General features: G+C 39.4%; 1 protein-coding gene across 2 annotated transcripts in view; it reads left to right on the top strand.

Annotated features, from left to right (window-relative positions):
- FAM135B (family with sequence similarity 135 member B) overlaps positions 1–23478 on the top strand; it is a 194415-nt gene that overhangs the window by 148519 nt on the left and 22418 nt on the right. For both annotated transcript variants that reach the window (XR_009728579.1, XM_061374147.1), the window contains exons 8-9: positions 17659–17812; positions 20438–20487. Coding sequence is in view for 1 of the 2 variants with exons in the window: in XM_061374147.1 (XP_061230131.1) it covers positions 17659–17812; positions 20438–20487 (204 nt within the window). In the remaining variant the exon portion in view is untranslated. The remainder of the gene's footprint in view (positions 1–17658; positions 17813–20437; positions 20488–23478) is intronic.

Below are 23478 nucleotides of genomic sequence, written 5' to 3'. Positions count from 1 at the left end.
TAGAAGATCTTCTGTAGAAGAATAATTTCTCCTGGATTTTATTTGATTTAATTGCATGTTCAAAGTCTGCACTAGAGCGTTTTGATGATTGGAGAAAAAAAAAAAAAAAAGTAATTTGGGGCAGAATTAGGCAATTATTCAAGGAAGATCTTTCCATAACCCAGACAGTGTGTGAGTATTCAGGGTGAGAATCTGGGTTAAAAGATTTATTTAACCTAAGCTTGATACAATCAGATGAATATGAGCTTACTTACATTACTTCTTTGACTGTTGTGAACCTTGAGAAATTAAGCTTCCAGTCAGTCTGGTTTTACACCAGTATTTACCTCTGCTTTCCCAGCTTTATAGGATGGTGTTTAAATATTGCCCAGTGTATTGATGCTGTCTGTGCACTCAGTCACTATATTATCCCAGGACAGCTGAGTGCGTCATGAGCTGTGAAGCATCTGCAGCATCATTCATCTATAGCCTTTGGTTTCTGATAAGTCAGTTAAGGCCAACAGCCTTTTCTTATTGTTTTCCTGCTTGTCATGTTTGTAGATTCATAGAATGGTTTGTGTTGGAAGGGACCTTTAAAAGTCATCTAGTCAAACCCACCTACAATAAGCAGGGACATCTTTAACTAAATTGGGTTGCTCAAAGCCCCATCCAGCACAACCTTGAATATTTCTTGGGATAGGGCAACTACAGCCTCTGTTCCAGTGTTTCAGCACCCTCCCAGTGAAGAATTTATTCTTTAGTATAAATCTTCCCTCTTTCAGTTTAAAGCCATTGCTCTTTTTCCTATCGCTAAAGGCCCTATTAAAGAGTCCGTCCCCATCTTTCTTACAAGCCCCTTTTAAGTATTGAAAGACTGCAATAAGGTCTTCCAAGATGTTCTCTAACTCTCTCCATAAAGGCATGAAGTCAATTGAAGTCTGCTCTTTGATGACCCACCCCAAATGTCATTGTCATCTCACAGTTTTTTATTAGGTCTTGAAACAACCTGCAATATCTCTGTTGGAATTATGCCTACCTGGCAGTGGTTAAGAGAGCTGGCTGATGAGAAAGAAGGGCAAAAGCCTGAGCAGGGCAGAGTGGTACCTCCAGGGCAAGGTGAAGTTATGTTCCGGGCGGTGGTAAAGCCCTGTTCCTGCTCTATGTACTGTGTTTCTTTTCTAAACAAATACCAGAGCTGTCAGTCAAACCCTCTTTCTCCTCTACTGAACTCATTAGAAGTATTTTATTTAAAACCGTAAAATGATGGCCTGCACAATAAATGGTAAACTCCTCATGGCTCATGGAATTTGATTGTCTTTGGGTGTAAATTACTTGAGGGCTGGTATATATCCTATGCATTATGCATAGTACAGGAGGTATCAACTGCGTTAGGAAAATGAACCTTGAAAAAGTAATATTTATGCAAATTTATACAGCTCCAGCTATTGAAAAATTCCTCATTTTGTTGCAGTAAATTACAGCAAATTAATATAGGTGTCTTAAAGTAACGTATCCAGAAAAGTTTCTGATTAGCCATTACTTCTGTTTTAGTGTTAAAAAAAGAAATTGTGGCTTTCTGAAGTGATGAAAAAGACTGTACATTGGTTTATAATTGGCTTTGCAACTCGATGTATGTTTGCATGCATGTCAAAGAGGTATAAATGATTCATTGCCTGAGAGTGTCATAAGTGAAGACTTCAGGAAGGCAGCATAATGGAAGCATTAAACATTGAGCTGTTTCCTGCCAGAAGAAGGCATAGAAATCACATCCCCCCACATCAAAGAAAAGACCAGCATTATCACACTTAGGCCAAAGCAGAGCATTTCTTGTGCAAACTGATGGCAAGAAGGAATGTGCCTGTAACCAGGGCTAGAAATGATTATTTTGGGGTGTGATTGGTTGAAACAAAATAACGCTGCGGAAAAAAAACCACCAGGTTTTGAAACATTTCTAAGAGAATGGATATTTATTTGCCTTATTTGATTTTACAACAAGCCTTCAAGTAGAATCTCGTAAGAGATCTTCACTTGATTATTTTTCACAATACAGTAACAGACAAAATTGATGCAACCTGAAAAATAGCATACGTAGAATCAATAAAAGGGTTATTTTTTCTCCATTTCTGTACACCATAAGGTAGCTGATGTAACACATTGCCGGAAGGTGCTACTGTGAACTTTTTTGGATTTGCCAGAACTGTGCAAAATGACAGCATTGATGATTCCTATAATCCTTGTTCAGGAAGGATGGGAACTGCCAGAGCTGTGGTATAAACCGATATTTAGTCAATCTTTCCTTCAGGCATGCAATTGCTGAAGTTGTTGGGGCTTAGGTCTAGCTTTTCTTTTCTTTATTTATGTGTCTCTTCAGTGTGTATTTGATATTTAAGTCTGATTGGTTGCAAAACAAGACTTGTTGGACTCCGGCTTTGATCTGGTTTGTCAGAGCCTATACAAGTCAGTGTATTTTGCTCACATTTTGGGGGAAAAGTGAGAAGTCAACCATGAACCAAGTGAAAAGAGGGGGATATGCAAGAACATTTGGAAATAATAATAAAAAATAATAGTGCTATCAATAGAGACATGATTTCTTCCCACCTGCTTATGACTCATAGGAACCTACTTGGTAACACTGTGGCTGTGTAACAGACTGAAAGAAACAATAAAATAAAAAACCTGCCTTAGTAACGAAATGTCAAATTGCTTAAAAAATGAACCTGTAAAGGTTGAAGCAATTTGTCACTGCCAAAAGACAGCTAAATATTTCCTCTTTAGCCATTGTTTCAAAATGTTATTAATGTTTAAATTTAACAAGCTGAGAAAGACATCAGAAATAATGTTATGATTGTTCTAATTTTTATCTTCATTTTTAAAGACAAAACTAATAAACCAGCATGCAGCAACTGCTCTGATGATAGAGATCTCCACACTGAATTCTGGGCCAAGCTCTCAAATAAATATATTTGGGTGGGCATGTTGGTGCCATATCTCTTCTTTCCTATGAGACTGTGTGATCAAGAACTAAAATGACCCACTGGGAAGCTATAGTCAGATAATACCTATTTTTAAAGTCATTTCAGAAGCCAAGCCAGTGGGAGTAGAATGACAGGATTCAAAGCAATCTTGGCCTCATGCAGAAGTAGTCTGAAAAGTAAAAGGTGCAGTTCCTAAACATCCTGTTTATGGGCAGGAATAACAACATACCAGAAATCCCAAGAGGCTCATGTCCTATATCCATTCTATTCAAATAATTCGCAAGCCATCTTGATTTCTTGATGTCTCTATGTCATGTTGCAAGACAGTAGACATGTGTTCCCTACAGCTAATACCAATGGATTTTGACTAGAGCAAAGGCTGAGGCTGTTAGATTGATAGGAAATATAGACAAATACTGCAATGCAAAGAAATCCTCTTCTGTCTTTTTTGTTTGGTTGGGTTTTGTTCAGCCTCTTTTTATTCTAGGTTCCCCAAGAAAAGGCAAAATCTCTTATTTTATATCGCATGATGTTTGAGCAATGGTCCTTTGATTTTTATTGTGGCAGCATCAAACTCTTAAATTTAGTTTAAATTTATCTTTAGCTCTTTTTTTCCTGCCTGGTTCTTTATACATTCCTTTCATCGGACAGGAAGATTCCTGTCCTTAGCTTTGAATCTTTTCTTTTGCACAAATATCAAACATGTCCATCTCAATGGTATGTGAGAAGCAAATTCTATTTTTACTTGCAAGTCTTACATCAGTCCTGAAAGAAGAGATACAGAAACAGAATACTACTTCTTGGAATAACCAGCAACCCATCTCCTCCCATTTCTTATTACAAATCTTCTAAATTAAGACTCCAGTCTTATGCCTTCAATAAATTTCTCCTTCCCCATAGATCAGGATCAATGTTCACTTTGTTACCAAATTCCCCACTTGCTAGCAGAAGGCTCTTTGCCTCTGCTCAGTGTATAGGTAATGCTTATACATAGTCAATAGGCTACTCCAATGAGCTCACTTTTCAATTCAAGTACATTTCTCAGGTTGCTGCTGTGTATAACTTGGGCTTGATTTTTTGTACAACCACTGTCAAAAGTACCAGCAATTTGTATCAAATTTTACTCAACCTTCAGATTTGGAATATAGTCTTCAAAATAAGCAATATTTTCAAGCTGTAGTAACACTAAAACCCCATTTTTTATCTTATGACAAGTTGGTTCTCTCATGTTTGTAGTCATTCTTTCTCCATATATGGACATATTTATAGCTGAATATAGTTTTATTTTAAGACAGTAACAGGTTGCAAAGTGGTTGGGCTTTTTAGACTTAAAATAGCAGCTTTGTGTGCTGCTGTCTCAGAGTCTTTGCACACCTCAATAACAGTTTGTTGGGAAATTGCACTAAGCCAAAGCTAAGTCTTCATTGTCATGATCTACTGTGTGAACAAAGCAAGCTTGGTTGCTATAGGTAGGTTTCTTTAATGAGACTGCTGGGTTGAGCCTGTGCTTATGTATCAGGTTATCAGTCAGGACCCTCTTCCTCTGATTCCAGTGGTAATACACCATCTTCAAAATAGGACTTGGCGAATGTCTTACCACTGTGATAATGAATTTTAAGGCAATTTCTGTGAACATTTTGGAAGGGCAAAAGAGGAACCAAATTTCAGAAGCCCAAATGGAGTAGAACTGGGACAAGTGAAGTGTGACTTGGGTTATTTCTCAAAACTGAATGACGTGCAGAGAATGCAATGTCAGCCTAGTTCTCTCTTATATGCCCATTGGTAATGCATATTCCTAACAAACAGGAAAGCCCAAATACTGTGGTCAGAGACAGGATGGGGTGATCTTCAGTCCTGAGTTCAGTCCCTGAGTTCAGTCCACCACCTTTGTGGAAACTGTGAAATAGGTGTAGAATCATACAATAGTTAGGGTTGGAAAGGACCTTAAGATCATCAAGTTCCAACCCCCTGCTGTGAACAGGGATACCTCACACTAAACCATGCCACCCATGTATTAATGTAGGTTGGAATATATTTTCTATACAAGCATCCTCTGTGAATCCTACTGCTTACTGTTCCTCAGCTTACAAAACTGCCGTGGCATCTTATGCTATGTTACGTGATTCAGCACATGGCAATTTCTCTAGCTTCCAAATGTACAGATGATTTTAAGGTATGTTTTAATTTGTGTCTAACCTATTAAGAGGGTGTGCAAGGTCTGTTATTGTGCTTAACTGACTAGTCTTGAAATGTGAAACCACGATAAGAGATAACTTGTAATCATTATTGCCAATGTCTCTTTTTAAAAAAAATGGGGTTTCAATTCACCCTGAACAAGGAAATAATTTCTTTCTAAGCTGTCCTAACACTTTCCTTTTTTTCCACCTGTTTGGACACTGAACTGTAAAATCAATTATTTCTGTAGCTCTAGTCATATGTGAATGGAGACCCAAGCCTGAAGTCACTTTCTCTCTGTGACTGGCAGTATTTAATAGAGCCTGGCATTTCTAAATAGGAAGCTTTGATCCTTGCTACTGCTTTTATTAAATAAAGAGCATTTTAGAATGACCATTTGCACTGGGTCTGTTCAACAGACCCAGAAAATAACACTGAACCAAGTAGTTTGATGCATGCAGTACAATAGAAGTTCACTGTGTTTATAACATGTTGAACCAAACACTGTTAGAGAAATGGCATCTGCAAGAGAACTGGTTTTAACTTGTTTCTCGGGTCCAAATCAGGCCACATGCTGTAAAGTATCTTCAGTTGGCTCTTGTATCAGCCATGGTCTGCAGGGAACACTATGAGGACAACACAAGATGGGATTTTCACTTCCCTTCACACCACTTCTTCCACCTCAGGTCCCTCCAGTTCCCCCTTTTCTCTAAGTTAGAGGATTTCCAAGCTCACTCTAGACACAGACAAATACTCGCTCTGGGACTGCTTGCAATCATCTTGGATCCAAGAGTTACCTCTGGGTGAATTATCTGAATCATTATCTCTGAAGCATTTGTACAGTTTGAGAGAACAAGATATCTATTCCAGTTCCACAATTCCCTCCCTCTGCCTGCACCTGAAAAGGGTTGGTCAGGTGACCTTTCTGAACATTAGCTTTCCCAAATATAAACCATAGAAAATGGTACTGACTTATTTACAATGCACTTTAGCTTTTGTATATGACAACCGCTGTATAAAAGAAGAGCCTGTTAATCTTTGTGTATTGTTTCTATTGCCATTGGCATTTCAATAATTCCAGGCTAACACAGATATAACCCCCCCCCCCCCCCAATTAAATGCTGATTCTTGCTCTAAATCCTGACCGTTGCTCTAAAAGCCGGAGATTTACAGAAGTAAATTATATTAGAAGCTGTTACCTCTAAGCCCTAAAATATCACAATTCATTAGGAAAGGACAGTTCAAAACTGTATGAATTACTTTCTGTTTTTTTTAGTAAGGTCTGGGGTGAAACTTCTCTGCCCATCTCTGAATTGTCTGCATCTAGTCTTCTAGTTTAATTTTCTTTCATGTGCAGTCTGTGGAAAGCAAGAAGCATTTCAATGGAATAACATACTGTAACATCAACATTTGAAGCAGAGAGTATGAACTGTGCTTCAAAAATGAGTGTTTCTTTCTCTTTATGTGCTATAATGTGCCAGGGTGACAAGCTGAGCTGGACATGTTTACAGCTCAAATGGTAAAGTTTTCCTAGGTACTAATCTCACCATTCCTCTGCGAGCAAACTGGGACACGTGTTAGATCTTTGATCATTGCCACCTATGTCATTAATTGCAAACTTTTATAAACCAAAACTATTAGGATGCTTTAAGATCCTGGGAAGCATACATTTATTTATTTACTCATTCATTCATTCATGTATTTAGTGTCAAACAGTACACAGCATTAGTGGAGAGAGAAAAATTGCCCCACCAGCTGCTAACCTGCATGATTGCATAGCATAAAGCCATCTGCACCCCAACCAGAGCAGGACCTGAACTTCCCTGATGCTATGTATATAAAAGCTGAATCAAACATTTTTGGTATTTTCTGTTGCCCTGAATACCAATTCTAATGGCAGAATGAATAAGATCTCCTTCTATATGTGTAACTGTATACAAAGAGGTGGGAGAGACAAAAATGTTAGTAAGTGTCCTTTTAAGACCTGACTGTTTTTATGCCTGCTGCCTGCAGTGATGTGTAATACAAGTCAGCTCTTCAGCTCAGGGGTCCTTGTTTGATCACAGCAACAGGAGGGGATTTGCTTACCTTATCTGTGAGTAAGCAGCATGGACTCTCTTTAATCAGAAAGGACAATGTACTAAGGCCCTTTTTGATGTCTTCACTGTGTTATATCACTTAGGAGGTCAGAATTTACACCATCTGTGTGTATGTGTTTTTATAAATATTAAATATGAATTACTCATAAAGAGCATATACACATGCATCTGTTTATGTGTCTAAGCTGACCCCTTTTTTTGCATAAACAATTATTTTCAAGTAGTTTGAAAATCAAACACTGTTTTTTTCCCTATAAAATATTTACTCAGTATTGGTGTATCACCTCTTAACCAAAGGATATTTCAGTGTGATTTGTGACTATTCCCTACACAGACCCTTAATAATAACAAGATGAAGATATGGACTAATATGTGTAGTTTTCATACATACATCCAACAGAGGGAAATGAAAGCATATGACTTTTCTTGTGCCAGATGGTTTCAGTGCTCATCTTGGAAAAAGTATGCCTCCTGTCAGACACCTGCTCTAACTTTCATAAGACATCTTCCACAGTGATTTACTGCTAAATAAATGTTTTTATGGCTTTAATTTTCTCCATGGTGATGTATTACTCTATAGATGAAGTGGAGGAAATGGTAGTTTTCTCCTTCTTATTTATCATCCTCAGAATTTTTGAATATTTCTATAGAACACCCATTTGGATTTACATGAGGAGCCATCATGATTGTAGACACTTGTGATGATTCATAGGATGTAACTTGACCTCCAGACACTAGGCTCAGTTTTCGATGTTATATGCAAAATAGACTTCAGACAAGCTGAGGAGATTTCAGCATTTAGCTTCATTTGTGTTCCACAGAAATAATAAAACTGTTAAATGTCCCCAATTTTTCTGCTAGAAGAATTTTTATGGAAATTCATGTGACCTGTGATGCATTATCATTTCACTAGAATGGTATTTTTAGGTGGAAATTTTTCTGTCAAATACTTTCTTGGCCACTCTTCCTTTCTCAGCCACTTGAAACTAAAAAACCTAGTTTGTCTTTTCAACAGTAACTTACATTATTGAAACCATAAGACACAACCATAAGAGCTACCAGGATAGTTCTCTTCTACTTATTCAGAGGATGGCTCTTTTTAAGCCTGATGGTTTCTGTTTTTCAAGGGTCTCAAAAACTTTCTTCCCGTTAATTTTGTAAAAGTGAAAATTATCACTAAATCTGACTCCAAACTCAAATATTTCTTCCACTGCACTACCATCCCCGTGGTTCTGACAAAGCAACTAAATTTAAGAGCCAATATAAATGGCAAATTGTGTCCTATATTTATGAAATGCCAACCTACATTTTCTTACATAACAGATTTAGTGAAAGGCAAAGCATAAATATTTCCATATATTGTCAATCTCTTTGCAAATGTTGTCATTTATTGACACTTTTATTTAGTGTAGCTAGTAGAAGCACTAGTAGTGCTCTCTTCCCCTCCAGTTGCAGGGAACGATGAGGGAAATAACAAGAGGAAACAGCAGACCAGTACCTGCCTCTGAGCCTTGTGTCACCAGCAGAGTTTTGGGGGGTTTGATCAGAGGTTGGTCTACATGAGACCAGGTCTGCTGGTGACAGACAGAATATGCCTGTCTCAAAGGGGAAAAGGATCTTTGAGCAGGAGTTAGCAGCTTCATTGAAAGAGCTTTGCACTCGATTTGAAGAGGAAAGGGATAAAGTCAGGCTTGCTAGAGATAAGCCCGAGGGCAGCACACCAGTGTTTGAGGGACTAGCAAGGTCCTTCGGTCCGCAGTCTCAGGGGAGGTAGGGGATAGAGGTCTACATGGCATCAAAGACGCAAGGGTTCTAGATGTTAGAAACCATGGAAGTACCTGACAGTGGGTGTCTGTTTCTTCTCCCAAGTAACAAGTGATACAACAAAAGGAAATGCCCTCAGGTTATGCCAGAGGAGGTTTAGATTGGATATTAGGGAAAAATTCTTCCCTGAAAGGGTTGTGTAGTGCTGGAAGAGGCTGCTACGGCCACACAGCAGTGACACAGGCTGTTGTATCATCATCCCTGGAAGTATTAAAAAGATGTGGCAATTAGGGATATGGTTTAGTTGTGGACTTGCAGTTCTAGGTTAATGGTTGGGCATGATGGTTTTTTCCAACCTCATTCTGTGATTTATGATTCTAATGTAATAAAAATCAAAGAAAAATATAATAGAATGATTTTAGTTTTATTTTTGAGCTTTGTATAATGAACCATCATATCATATACAAGGCTACTAAATCAATACAAGCAAGGCAGTTACTTCAGTTGATAGAGCACACATATTCAAGTGCATCCTAATCCAATATATCTGTTTATCTTGCAATTTTGGTTCTAGGATTCACTTTGTTTGATGGAAGGTACTTCATTTTCCTAATTTTTCCTAATTGTTTCTCCCATAAGCATGTTGTCTTCCCATTAGATTAGTGGATATTAGAAGAATGAGAATATATGAGCTGGCTTATGTGGTTGTCAACAATCCCTCAAGAAAGTTCTCTGTTCATGCATCTGCTGCTGTCAGATAAACAGCAGAGAGATGTACTGGTCTTCTGCCAGACAGAATCAAGGTTTGCCTATTACACGTAGAGTGCAATCTTTCTGTTAAATAAATATTTGAAATCCCTTTTCTTTCTTGACTGCCCATTTTTACCACACCTTTACTCATTAAATGTCTTGGGGACTTCTCCTTGTCTTTCAAAGAAGGCTAAATTCAGCCACCATTTAGAAAAGTCTCTGGGAGCACTCCCAGAGTGACACACACACAGGCAGCACTGTTTACTGAGGAAACAAGGCTAAGAAGAAACAGTATGTCACCACAGAATGGCATCCACAAGTTGGCCACTGTGGACTTCCGTATCTTTGAACTGTCTGGCACAGGGATCTAGAAGTTATTTTCTATTGATGAGTGAATTAATGAAGGGGAATTGGTTTGGTTTTTTTTTCCATAGCTGAATAGAAATGTAAATACACATATATAGATACATGTAGGCATACATATAGGTATACATATTGCTGTATGGTTTGGTGGTATTTTTTTTTTTTTCTTATTAGGCATTTTCATTGAAAATACTTAAATTTGAATCCTCAAGGTTCTTTTATCCCTTTGGATTTCATATAATTTCTGCCATAGGAACTGTTTTGGGGCATAGTTACATCATAAGCTCTTTAAGACAAAGAGAATTTCTGGAATGCAACCAGTTTCAGAAAAAGAAATGGGGTAAGAATTTCCTCTTCTCCACTCAGTGGCACCCCCCGCTCAAGCTGTAGATTGTACTTTTTACCTTCATAACATTGATTTTATTAACAAGGATATATCATATTTCCCTCAACATTTATAGCCATGTGTGTCCCTTCACATAAAAAGGGGATATCTATGGGTCTACTATTGATTTCTCAGCAAAAAAAGAAAAACAAAATTCAAGGAGGGAGAGAAACACTGGATGGTTGGTTGGTTGAATTGAGGTTTTAAACAAACACTTTGCTAGTATAAATGTTTGTGAAACAATTAACAAACATAGGATAACTGGCATAATATGAGCTGTGTGACATCACTCCTGAGTCACTTCCAGGTTTGCATTTTGTTCCTTTAATTATGAAATACAAATACCTCTCTTTGTTGTTTGTGTTCCTACACATGTGAAAGAGTATTCTGCTTGTATCCTTTAGTCATATCCCTAACTACCAAAAATTGTTATTTATCTTTTAATCCTGTTTCATTTTTTGAAATATGATAAGGAAGTGTTAACAGTAATGTGTTAACTCGAGCTAATTTTATTTCCAACCACCAAATAACAGGGATTCTCTTATCTTAGAAAACAGTCTACAAAGTAGGGATGAAGAAACTCCTTGTCAGTGAGTTTAAAGCTATAATAAAATTTATATATTAAGTGACCAATACAGGCATGCAGACAAATGAGCAGACACTGTGCTCTCAGAAACTGCATTCATCTTGGGATGCTGAGATTTATTCCTCTGTTTGAAGCAGATGTCTAGATCTTTGCCAGAAGTAAGAACGGTAGGCTAGTTCTATCTTCTAATGAAATACTGCTGGAGACTGCAAAAATTGTCTATTTAGACTGGAATACCTTTTTAGCATCTTAAAATTCTTGACAAGCAATTTGAATTTCAATCTGAATTGTGAAATGCTGTTTTGAGTTAGATTTAATGTAAAGGATCTAATTTACCAACTGTTAGTGGTATTGTTGAGCATTGCACATAGCTATCATAGCTTGTGAAATTACTTTAATACAAAACAAATACAAGCAACTTACTGTTTTACAAAGCGTAAAATCCAGTTGGTGGCATTTGATATTAGATGGATTTAGTACACTGGAAAAGATACTCACAGATTGTTCTCTGAATTTGTATAATGAATTGGCATGAACCTTCTTTAATGCATGTTTGCTTTTCTCAAGTAATTTTCTCTTGTTACAAAGGAAAAGTACATTTATAAAGCAATACACTCTAATTATAGGAGAAATCTGTTGACTGAAAAGAGCATTACACAGGAAACCTATTCATTTAAAAGGCTGATTTATTTAAATTTATTCAGCAGGGATATTGTCAAGAATGTTTATTTTGTTTGAGGTTGTTGATTTTGTAGGCTATTTTACTTGGATTGGTAAATGTAGCAGTAGAGCATCTTAAATGTCAGATGGACAAGGGACAGTGATGGTCCAATGTTGTTATCTAGGTTTTCAGAGCATGATATAATTGAACTGAAGCCTTTACATTTCCAAAACTCTAGGTAGTTGTTTTTATCTGACATTTCACTAGGTTTTTCCTTATATCATCCCTCCTCAGTAAACTGAGAAACGAAGAAATAAAGGCTATATGTACATAATTTTTCATGATGGCCTACAAACATATCTTAAGTGATGTTTCCTACAGACATAATGTGTACACTTAGGTGCTCATCTGACATTTAGGAAAATTAGTTTCTCTGTTTCAACATCAAAAAACAAGTAACGATGAAATATTCTCCATTTACTCAGTTTCTGACATGAGCAGCTCTGGTGCCAAAATGATCTGCAGAAAAAAGCGTGGTGCACAGGAGGTTTCCGGGAATAAGGAAACCTCAGGGAGAACCAAGAGACCTGCCAGGAACCTGCAGCTTGCACGACAGTGGCTGAGACCTGTCACTAAGGCGAGCAGCTCCACTTTGCACAGACGAGTGTTGTAACTGTACCAGAGAGCAAAGCTATCTACTCAGCAGGAGGCCAAGTCCTCTCTAAGCTCTGCACCCACTATGACTGATGCAGTGCCCAAACAGAACCCCAGTGGGAACACTCTCCCTCCCAGTGCCAGGCTGCAGGGTGAGCTTTGCTCTTGTGCTGCAGCAGATCAATTCCTGGCTCTGAGCCTTGTTTCACTGGCAGAATTTGGGGCTTCTGATCATGGGTAGATCTACACAGCACCAGACCTGTGGTGACAGATGGGGTACACCTGCCTCAAAGGCAAAAAAAGGATCATTGTGTAGGAGAGCATGAGCAGGGCTCATGGAAAGATATTTAAACTAGGTTTGAAGGGGGAAAGGGGTAAATCAGGCTCACTAGAAATAAGATGAACTTAAAAGTCTCTTGTGACCTAAATGATTCTATGATTCTACTTTCAGTATAATACATTCAGTTTAATGACTCACTCTTGGTTTGTGGACCACATCAAAAGAACATTATCTATAGGAGATTAAACAAGGTACAATCTTATCATCCTTCCTATCTCCAGCTTTTCAAATCTTGCATGTACAAGACTAGTTCAGTTTCCGAATTTGATAAAGCTTTTCCTTCTCTTGATGTCACCAGTTGTAGGTTTTGGTAATATGGCTATATTTCTACTGGTAACTTGCTCAACATAAAAAGGAATCTCATTGCTCAGTTCATCAGATGGGTCCTGGAAAACAATCTCATTTTGTGGCTGATGGGACAACTTTATTTTTTTTCATTTGGTATCTATACAGATGATATTCTTTCAATTATTACAGGAAAAAAAAAATATTCTTAATGCAAATCATTGCAGAGACTCCAGTTATCAACATTGTTTGCAGTTGTTTGCATTGTTTTCCTGGCTGCCTCTTTTTCCATTGTGTCCTGGCTTTCTTGAACTGTTTTGCCTCTGATGATGTTGACACAATGGAAGTCATACTTTTCTCTCATGTCAGTACTGTAAGCTTCTGTGCTATCATCCATCTTTGCTATCAGAGTTCCTTCAGAGGGTAAGTCTTGAAGTGAGGATCTGTCAGGCATTCATTTGCTTCCAAAATCTTCAGAAGTAGAAAAGGGCAAAAGCCAGAGATACAGTCTACTGTTACAGGTGGTCTTGGATAAGGAAATCAGTGCAGATATATTTTACAGCTCTGTTGTGGTTTAACCCCAACCAGACAGCTTGTCCACTCACTCCCCCCCCTTCTTGCCCTCCCCTATTCTCGGAGGGACGGAGAGGAGAATCAAAAAGAATTCAACTCACACGGGTTAAGGTAAGAACAGTTTAGTAACTAAGGTATAACACAAATCACTACTGCTACCACCAGTAATAGTAATGATAAAGGAAATAACAAGGGAAGAGAATACAACACCTCATCACCAGCCGACCGATAACTCTCCCCCCCCAGCCCGACCAAGCACCAACCGATATTTCCTCCAACCCTGCAGTCCACCTAGCCCTTCCGGGTAACTCCCAGTTCCCTCCTGGGCATGCCGTGCTGTGGTATGGAATACCTCTTTGGTCAGTTTGGGTCAGGTGTCCTCTCTCTGCTTCCTCCCGGCTTCCCCTCCTCCCTGGCAGAGCATGAGGCTCACAAAGTCCTTGGCCAAACCAAAACATCATTTTTATCAGCTCTGTTCCCAGCCTGAAAGTCAAAACACAGCATTGCACCAGCTACCAAGAAAGAGAAAAATGACTGCTACTGCTGAACCCAGGACATTATCCACCCCTTATTCCATACCATTCATGTCATGCTCAGATCCCACATTTTCAATATACCATCACTCTTATCTAAGTGCACTCTTATCGCAGTGCATGGACCAGTCCCTATAAAGCTGATGAGTCCATCTGGTCCATGATATCAGGCTCCACCTCTTGTAACAGTCTTTCAGAGCATGAGAGGCTGTGTGCAGTGTTCACACTTGTGAATAACCTGGGCAATAGTGTCCATTGCTAAGTCCACCCCTCGATCATGAGTCCATCTCGATGTTGCATCTCTGCTCTGATGGCCTTAAGGGTCATGGGCCCACCAGGCTCAAAATAATTCACTGTCCCCTTCAGCAGTTTCTGCAACTTGTTGCTGGGGACTCCATACAGCTGCCTTCCATCTCCGATGCTTCCAAAGCACTGGAGGGGCCCAATGGACTAGATACTTGCCCATACTGTCCCACATGCCCTGCCGCTCATGGCTGTCCAGCCTTGGGGGAAACCTCTTGGTCCTCCCATATCGTGGTCTAACCCCAGACAAGACCCAGACCTGACTCTGCTTAACTTTTGAGATCAGACAAAATGGCGGTGGGTAAAACACACTCTGTGTGTGTGCCAGCATGCTGATCCCCATCAAAATCAGCAGGCAGGTCCCAAGGATACCCAAAGGCCATTCCAAAACCTTCAGAACTCTCAAATGATGCTGCTGTACTTGTCACTGGGGCTGGTGTAGCTGCTGTGCTTGCCGGCTCTCCCACCACCAGCTTCTCTTTTCCTGAGTGCAGCTCTTCCTCCTCTGCCTTGCTGGGAAATGCTGCGGGGTCTCCTGCGTCCTCCTGGGGCTCGGCGGGCGGCTTCCGGGGAATGCTCCCGGCCGTCGCGGGGCTGGGCTCGGCCGTGGGGCTCGGCTCCTCCGCGGGGCTCGGTTCCTCCGCCGCCTTCTCCCGCTGCTCGGCAGCCGCCTCCTCCCGCTCCTCGACCGCCCCGACCTCCTCCACGGGCAGCCGTCCCCTCGCGGCCTCCGGCCCCGATCCCGCTTGGTGCCCGGGGCCGCTCCCCCTCGGCTCCCAGCGGCCTCACGCAGACGGAGGCGAGGGCGAGGGCAGGGACGGTGAGGAGCAGCCGGACGGCCAGGGACCAGTCGACGGCCACGTCCGTCCCGTCCTGCTGCTGGAGCCCGTCCGTATTACAAGTCATTGCCATAAAGTACAGTGAGACAAGAACCTTAGCCCAAGCCCCACACTTGATAAACACACAGCAAATACCGGCTCTAAGTAAGTTACAACATTCTGAAGCTGTGAGATCACGAGGAACAACTCTGAGAGCCAATAAATCAGCATTGTGACGAGTGACTATTAATCCAGACAGATCTGTCGTTATCTCAACCCCTTCGTGCCCCATGTTGGGCGCTTTTTTTTTTTTTTTAGATAAGAAGACAGAAAAATCTGTCAATCTACAAACTAATGAGATTAAAATAACAGTAGACCAAAAGAATTAACTCAAAAAGGTCATGAGAATCCTTTCAAAAGAAACTAATGTGTACTTTTACAATGGATATTACAAGGCCAGGGCAACCATCATGTTTTATGCAAGCTGTCAGCTTCAGTATGAACTTTTCTTTTAATAAGAGTTTTGTCTTAACTAGAAGTTAAACAGCATCTGTCCTCCTGATTCAGGAAACTCAGAGAGCTGAGCAATTTGTAGCTGTTTAACAGGTCACAGCCACTGCTGTAGTGGCTGGGACTGCTGGCTTTACAACAGTGTTTTTCCTTAGAATATCATATACTGTGTTGCTGAACTAGATTTGTTAGCATTGTAGTCTGAATCCTTGTTTCAGTCTATAACCTAGGAAATAGATGACCTCCTAAATAACTGCATAGAAGAAGATTCAATTGAAATAGTCAATGTGGAAGGTTTGCAATCTTCAGGCCATCTCAAAGGAAGATATTTCTTGACATTTCTAAGCTTACTGAACAGTGACGGATAAGTTGATTTAGCTGCAGTAGTTTATAATAAAATCGTCTGACAGACATCTGCTCTGCTGGGGTCCTTGCAGATGAGGATGCACAGACCTTAGTTCACATTAGCCTTAAACTGTTCCTGAAGTGCGTTTAATAATTGCAGTTATGTCCTACTCTGCCTCCTGCATGTGTGTGACAAGTTTCAGAAGAAACAGTCCTGTAACAACAGTAATGCTTTTAAATCACTGAAGGACCAGAGATTTGGAGCTTGGCATCTTTTTTCTGTAACTCTCACTTTCCACCTTGACAAGATGATTTTTCAGATTAGGATGGATGTTCCCTTTAAACAGCAAGGTTTCAAAATCGGTTGCCATTTAATAGAGTTTCATCAGAATGCTTCAGCTTAATCATAAACCTCTTACTCAGTGAGTGGCACAGATTGGACTGTGCCTGTTTGGTACAGCCTTGAATGGTAGCTTCGCAGTGCTGCTTTTCTCATACAATGGTATACTTGAAGCATCTTTCTTTTGCACAGATATTCCTCCCAAAGATATGGGACAGGAAGAGACATTTGACTTGTCTTTTGTGACTGTACTTGGTCCTGATTCAATGAGTCTACAGTGTAGAACGGATAGTCAGTTGTCCTATGTTTCCTTCACAATTAATTGGAAGAAGTGGCCATAGTTCAGTTCCTTATTTTAGATGTCCACATTCAATGAACTTGAGACTTCATGAAATCCTGGGCAGAAACGACGACTTAATAAATAGTTCTATTTTAAATCTGAACAGTGCAAATTTCAAATACATGTAATTTATCAAGAAGTGGTTTATGACAGAATTGAAACGTTTGATTTATGATGCTCTAATGCAATCTCGGCTTATGTTCTAAATGTAAATGTGTTGTTTGGGAAATTTTTGTATTAAGCATGCTGTGATCTGTCCAATTACATCTCCTCCCACAAGAGATACACTAATCCAGAGACTGATTCTGGAATACAAAGTGGCTCATATTTGTTGACAGGGTATGCATCTACATTTTTTTCACTAATACACGTAACAAAGCAAACGACAATACCATCAAGCTACACCCTGTGCAAAAAGGGATAAGAGGACATGAGAAAAAAAGAAAAGCTAATCTAACCATCTTTATAGTTCTTTCCACCCTGTCTGCTATAGCAGAGAGGGTCTGCTTTGCCCAGCACTCTACATTGTTGGGAGCCATTGGCTCCACAGTGGGACATGTATGAAGGACAGAGATTGACGTCTGTGTTATACTGTTTGGGATGAGGATCTTTGTAAATGTGACAGCATTGCTGTGAGCTAATAGTGTTGGCATGACTTGGACAAATGTGTCTGTTGAATGAGATACTACTATGATTACACATCTAGATGGTTAGGTGGCTAGGAGGTAGGGGGATGGTTAAAATCTCTCACTGGTGCCAACTGCTTGATTAGAAATAAAAGGCTTGCCCACAACTAAAATTTTGTGGAAGCCCCTAGGATAAATGGAGACGATGAATTTTAATCTCTGTATTTTATTTTCTTGATACTTTTGTTACACAGGGCAGCTTTTATGTCCCATCTGAAAACTGTATGCAGCATGCATACAAATGGCATAAAGACCTCTGTCTTCTGCTCTTGAATGCTCAAAGAGGACTGCATATGTATTACAACCTCATAATGAAGGAGATTCCTGATTTACCACAGCTGAAGTTGGGTAAGTGAACAGGCACTTAAAATCACAGAATATTTTAGTGCTGCATTTTCAATACCCAATTTAATCTAATACAGCAAAATTCTGGGGCTGTTCAGAGATTTTAGAGGACTTTTATCCCCATTTTCTGATTCATATTTATTTTGGCACACTGTTAAAGATGACTGCCTTCTCAGCTTATGCAAATCCTTTTATAGGATGTAGTCTGATTTGTAGGGGGTGAATTGTTGATACAGTTGATGAGAGGTGAATTGTTTTGATACATTTCTCAAAATACTTGCCTTTCAGTGATTTCTGGCCTCAGTTGCTTCCAGTTCTGAATTGCCATGAAATCTGGGGAAGACTTTTGCGTATTTATTTCTCTTGAGCAAACATTTTTCAAAAACTGAGAAGAGAAATCTGAAAGGTGATATGAGTGTTTTTGAAACATACTCCCTCATTTACAATTTGCAATGTATTTCTTCCTTGCCAATTGCGTAATTGCAGCTTGTTCTTTAAAATGATTCTGCTATTCTTCCCAATTCAATTATTTAATAGATTTTTCTGGGTTTTGCAGTAGCTATTTTTTTGGCTGGTCAGGCTTGTTAAGTCCAATGTATAAGTGCTGGCTGGCTGGATTTGAAGGATGAAGCACTGTAAATTGTGTTTAGTCATGTTTGCAGTGACAGCATGAGTGCTTGTGTAAATGAGATGCATCCCTGACTAATTCCTGCTCTCCCACCTGTTTCTTTGAATTCAAGGAATATGGCTCATGGTTTCACTTTTGTAAGTTTCTGTCTGTGTATTTCTGTGTACAGGTTTTGAAGTTATCTTAGTTATGTTGCAGAGGTAATTATGTTAGGAGAGCCCACTGCGTTGGCCAGCAGATATAGAAACAGCAAAAAACACTCTCCAGTTTCATTGCATAGTGCTTGTATACAAGCACTAACAAGGATAATACTTCATGCTTTACAGACTTATAGGCTTGATAGCTCCTATTTTCCACTTCATGTCTTGTTCCCCAACATATATTTCCCTTCAAGATAGCCTAAAATTTATAGGGTGGGAAGAACACATACTGTGTTTTTCAATCCAGCTATGAGAGGAAAAAAAGTACAGGTTTTTATTTGCAATTTATGAGCTACAGGACAGAATCCAACATGCAACAGAACTCATGCTTCAGGCATCTTGGTTATCAGGCACATATAATAGATGATTTGTGTCTCACCTGGACAGGCTTTGAGGTTGAGAGACGGCAGAATACGTATGGTTGCTAGACCGCAACTCAAGAACTACCCCAGAACACATATTTGCTTTCTAGATACAATTAGCTTGATTTTCAAATGACTGCTGGTACTGAAACAGGCTCTTAATTTGCAAAGGTACTTGTTGTAACACATGCAAATTTCCTAAATGTCTCTTGAGCAGGGTACGTTTTGCATCATTTTACTCACAGTCTGAAAATTTACTGGAGATACGGATTTAAGGCTAATTTTTTTGAGGCCTGTTGTAAAACTTAGCAAAATCATGGGGTGTAAGATTCAACCAATATGATGAATATGAAGCAGATTTTTATATCTTTCTCCTTACAGTCACTGGGGAGAAACAGACCCATTTAGGGCACTTAAATGTCTTTTTGGACATGTAGTGCTTTCTACCTTAGGATGGCATGAACTGCACTTTGTACTTGCTCATTTTTGTCCACTGACAAGGGAGACAATGCAAATGACTCATTTGGTTGTAAACATCAATACTGGCCATATTAATCTCATCATAGGTTTCTAAAGATAGTTAAAATAAATCCGAGATTATAAATCTCTGCAGAGTTTCTTAATCCTTTTTTTTTCTTTGGCTCCTTGAGTAACATCTTAAAAAAATAATAGCTTAGCTTAGACATTAAAAGTGGAATAACTGTTTCCCAGGTTTTACCAGCTAAGCACGGGTCTTTTCAAGGCTTTATTACTATTTAAGAAAAGCCATCTGGGGACTGGCCAGTTGGTTTGCTCTGCTTTGCTTCTTTACAGATACCGTTAGAAAGTTCCACATTGAAAAATCAAGCTGCCAAAGTTGAAGAGTTGATTTGTGTCCTCCTTTGCCTCAGTCTGCGATGCATTTAAAGTGAAGTGTGCCTGTGAAGGATTCTCTCAGGACTACATCAAAGCACTGCTGTTTGCTGTAGGGGTGGAGAGGTGTTTTACACTCTGCAAGGCAGTACACATATGCCCAATCTTTTATTAGTCAGACATCTGCTGTCACTTACACAGTCTTGTGTAGCAGAAGAGGGAGAACTTTCTTGCACATCATTTGCCATGGTGAGACTTTGCATTCAGTACTGGACTTTTCCATAAATACCAAAAGCTAACAAACTTCTAGTAAAGGATAGAGGATAGACAACGAAAAGCTGAATTCTGTTGGTTTTGTCCTGATAACAGCATTCCAGAGCTTCTGCAGGTTTAGTGGTCCAGGATACATGAACAAAGGTTGTGCCTGCACCAGGATGAAGTGGGTTATGGAGTGCCCTCATCCAAATTTTTCTGTTGGGGGAGAATATGGAATGACCTATTTCTCACATGAAATAAATGGCAGAGCATTAACATTTCACATCTACTGTTCTTAACCCTGATTTTTTTCTTTATGTTTTTTCCCTAGAGGAGTTATCTGTGGAAGAGACGTTATCTCAGCTTTGTACAGAGTTGCAGGTATTTTCTTCAGCAGAATCTGCCCATACATTTTTCAGCTTCGTTTTTCAAGTGCACTGAGACAGCCCAGTCATGTATCAGAGCAAGGAGAAAAGGAATTTGGTTCCATTTGTTCAAGTTTGTTGAATGTTTCTCTTCTAGCAACAATTTCACATAATTTGTATTACTCACAAGATGTTTCTGTCACTTTTAACAAGTCACCAGCTGGATTGCTTTAGCATCCTTCAGTGAGTCTAGCCCTGAGATTCAGATATGCAGAAAAAAATGTATTTGGGGGTAGGTTGCAATTGCAGCTTTTCTGCTGACAAGAGAAAAGATACTTTTCCAGGTTGTATAGCCATATCTCTTCAAATAAGAATTCCTAAATGTGTCAAAGGGCTCATGGGAGGAAAAAAAATGATTTGGGCACAGAAGTATCAGAACTACTTTCTTAAACTTGCTTCTGCTATGCTTATTTCAAGTGAGACACTGACAAGTCATCAAGGGTGCCAGAAAGAAATGCAAGCGTTAGCTGATTACTGGGGAAAATGCTTTATAATCAGAGATTTAATAGATTTGATTTACTTGGTCTATTAGCAGGAGGGACAGCATAGGGAAGAATGACAAAATAACAGTCCATTAACAGAGGGAAGCTGAAGCCAAACCAAACTGGACATACATTCACACTCCAGTTATGAACAGTGGGCGGATGTTTGTCAGCCATGGGTGAAAAATGTTTGAAATGGTAAATTTCTTAATTTTAAGTCATGACTTAGATACTTTTGGAAGAAATCTGATTTTATATAAATTTAATTTAGAGAAACATAGGTTATTTGGCTCAGGTTTACTAGATTTTGAAGCTCAAATGCTATAGGTCAGACAATACAATCTAGAGTCTCTTTTGGACTTATTTTCAGTGAGTCTGGGGAGGTCCAAATTGGCTTGGCATATATCAGAAAATGCCAGCCTTAATTTCACTGTGTTTTTTAACTCCTATCCCATTCTTGCGCTTCCCAAGAGCTTATTGACTTTTTTTTTTTGCAATATTAGTAAAGCCAGACTACTTTGTTGTTTTCAATCTGATGGTTACAGCGTAGCAACAGATAGGTGAACACAACAGCTAGAAGAGCTGATTGTCTGAGATGTTCTAAAGACTCTTGTTTTCCTCTACACTGCAAAAATGTTTTCCCTTAGCATCCTGGAATGATAGATTTCTATTCATCTATGCATAATTTGATTATAAAGACAGTGATTTCAAGGAGACATAAGTGTTGATATCTTCTACAATGTTGGTGGGACATAGTTGCAGCATTGACCATCACTGCAGTAAAAGCACTGAAGTCGTGTGTACCTCCATATGGTGTCGAGATTAGTATTGGCAATGCTCTCCCAGTATTCTGCCTCTAGGAGTATGTGAACTGAAACCATTTCTTTTAAGCAGAACATATCAAAACCAGTCATTTATAAAGAAACAGAAGCCTGTGGGGTTAGTCTCTACTGTGCTACCAGGGGCAGGTCCATTTTAAAAATCAAATGCAAACAGAAGAAGGAAAAAACCTGAGTTTAACCTGCCATAGCTTTGTATTCAACTCACAAACACAGCAGATATTCAATCCAGGAGAAAGTGGAAGAGAACTATTTTTTTTAATTGTGATTGATTTGTAAATAAAGAAGAAAAATAACTACTCAAAAGAAACCCTGTCGATCTGGTTTGCACAACAGCATCGTTAAAGCCGGACTGCCCTGAGTGAGGCTTTAAAAGTGCAGTGACAGGTAACAGCCCAGGAGCAGGTATGTGAATGGAATAGCCAGAATCACATTTGGTGATCTTTTTAACTGCTGGCTTTTCCTTTGATGAACTGAGTCCCTGGGATTTGACTTAAATCAATAGTGTTACTAAGCTCTTGTTATGTGTGTGGTGGCACAGTCACACACTTAGAAGAAAGCATCACTGATCTAGTGGGAGGTGTCCCTGCCTATAGCAGGGGGGTTGGAACTAGGTGATCTTAAAGTCCTTTCCAACACTAACGATTCTATGATTCCTCCCTCCCTCCCTTCCTCTCTCTCTCCTTCCTTCTCTCCTTCCCTCCTTCCCTTCCCTTTTTCAAAACTAGGAAAATAGCCATATACACCTATTCCTAATATTGCTTACATGAATAATGCATCTTCTTTGAAGCCTGTGCTTCCAGTTTATGATGTAAGAGGTGGCTTACTGACTAAAAAAAAAAAAAAATAAAAAATTAAAAAAAAGATGACATACATTATATAAAATTGGTGCAGAAAATAAAGTAGTGAATTGACTCTGAAAAGACGAATGTTTGGGCAGGATCTTTTGTCTCCCAGTAGTATCCCCTTGATTTTTCCAGTACTTGAAAGGGTACTGGAGATTGTGCCATTTTTGGAGAAGTCATTAAAGCAGAATAGCACCCAAACAAGGTAAACTCAGTGACAATAGCTGCATTATCCACACACATATTTTCTCTGTTTCACTCTCACACAGAGAATTTGCTTTTAGCCATGGCTTAGTTTGCAGGGTCACCAACCTACCTGCATAATAAAATGTGAAAAATAAGCAGGCTTTCATCTAGACTGCAGTCCTAACCAAAGAAAGATGTTGCCAAGAAGAGATAAGTGATTCCTGTGATGCTATTTAGGGAGTATTTCTGGTAGTATTACCAGGTTCATAGAGGCAGGTGAATCCTAGGAACAGACAAAGCTCAGTTCTGTACATTTTTTTTGTGCCAAAACATGGGGGTAAAATGTCTGTCTCATGTTAAAGAAATTGCGAAACCAAGGAGATGGATATGTAGAGACTTTGCTTCTGATATGCACTTCCTGAGCTGCAGAGCTGTAGCAGAGAACTGCAGCCTAGATCTTGATGTCACAGAGAGCTCCAGCATGTCCTGGTGTGGGAGTGAAGCAGCAGCAGACCCTGGGATGTCTGTTTTCATCATGTGTTGAGGACACAGTGTTTTGGTTTGGGGTTTGTTCATTGCCCCCAAATCACCAATC

The sequence above is a fragment of the Neopsephotus bourkii genome, unplaced genomic scaffold (assembly GCF_033783945.1).
Source record: "Neopsephotus bourkii isolate Nb327-2 ecotype Australia unplaced genomic scaffold, CSIRO-AGI_Nbou_v1 NB_1637, whole genome shotgun sequence".
In the NCBI taxonomy this organism is placed as follows: Eukaryota; Metazoa; Chordata; class Aves; order Psittaciformes; family Psittacidae; genus Neopsephotus; species Neopsephotus bourkii.
The sequence above is the reverse complement of the archived record's forward strand: the minus strand, read 5'-3'. Positions and strand labels throughout refer to the sequence as shown.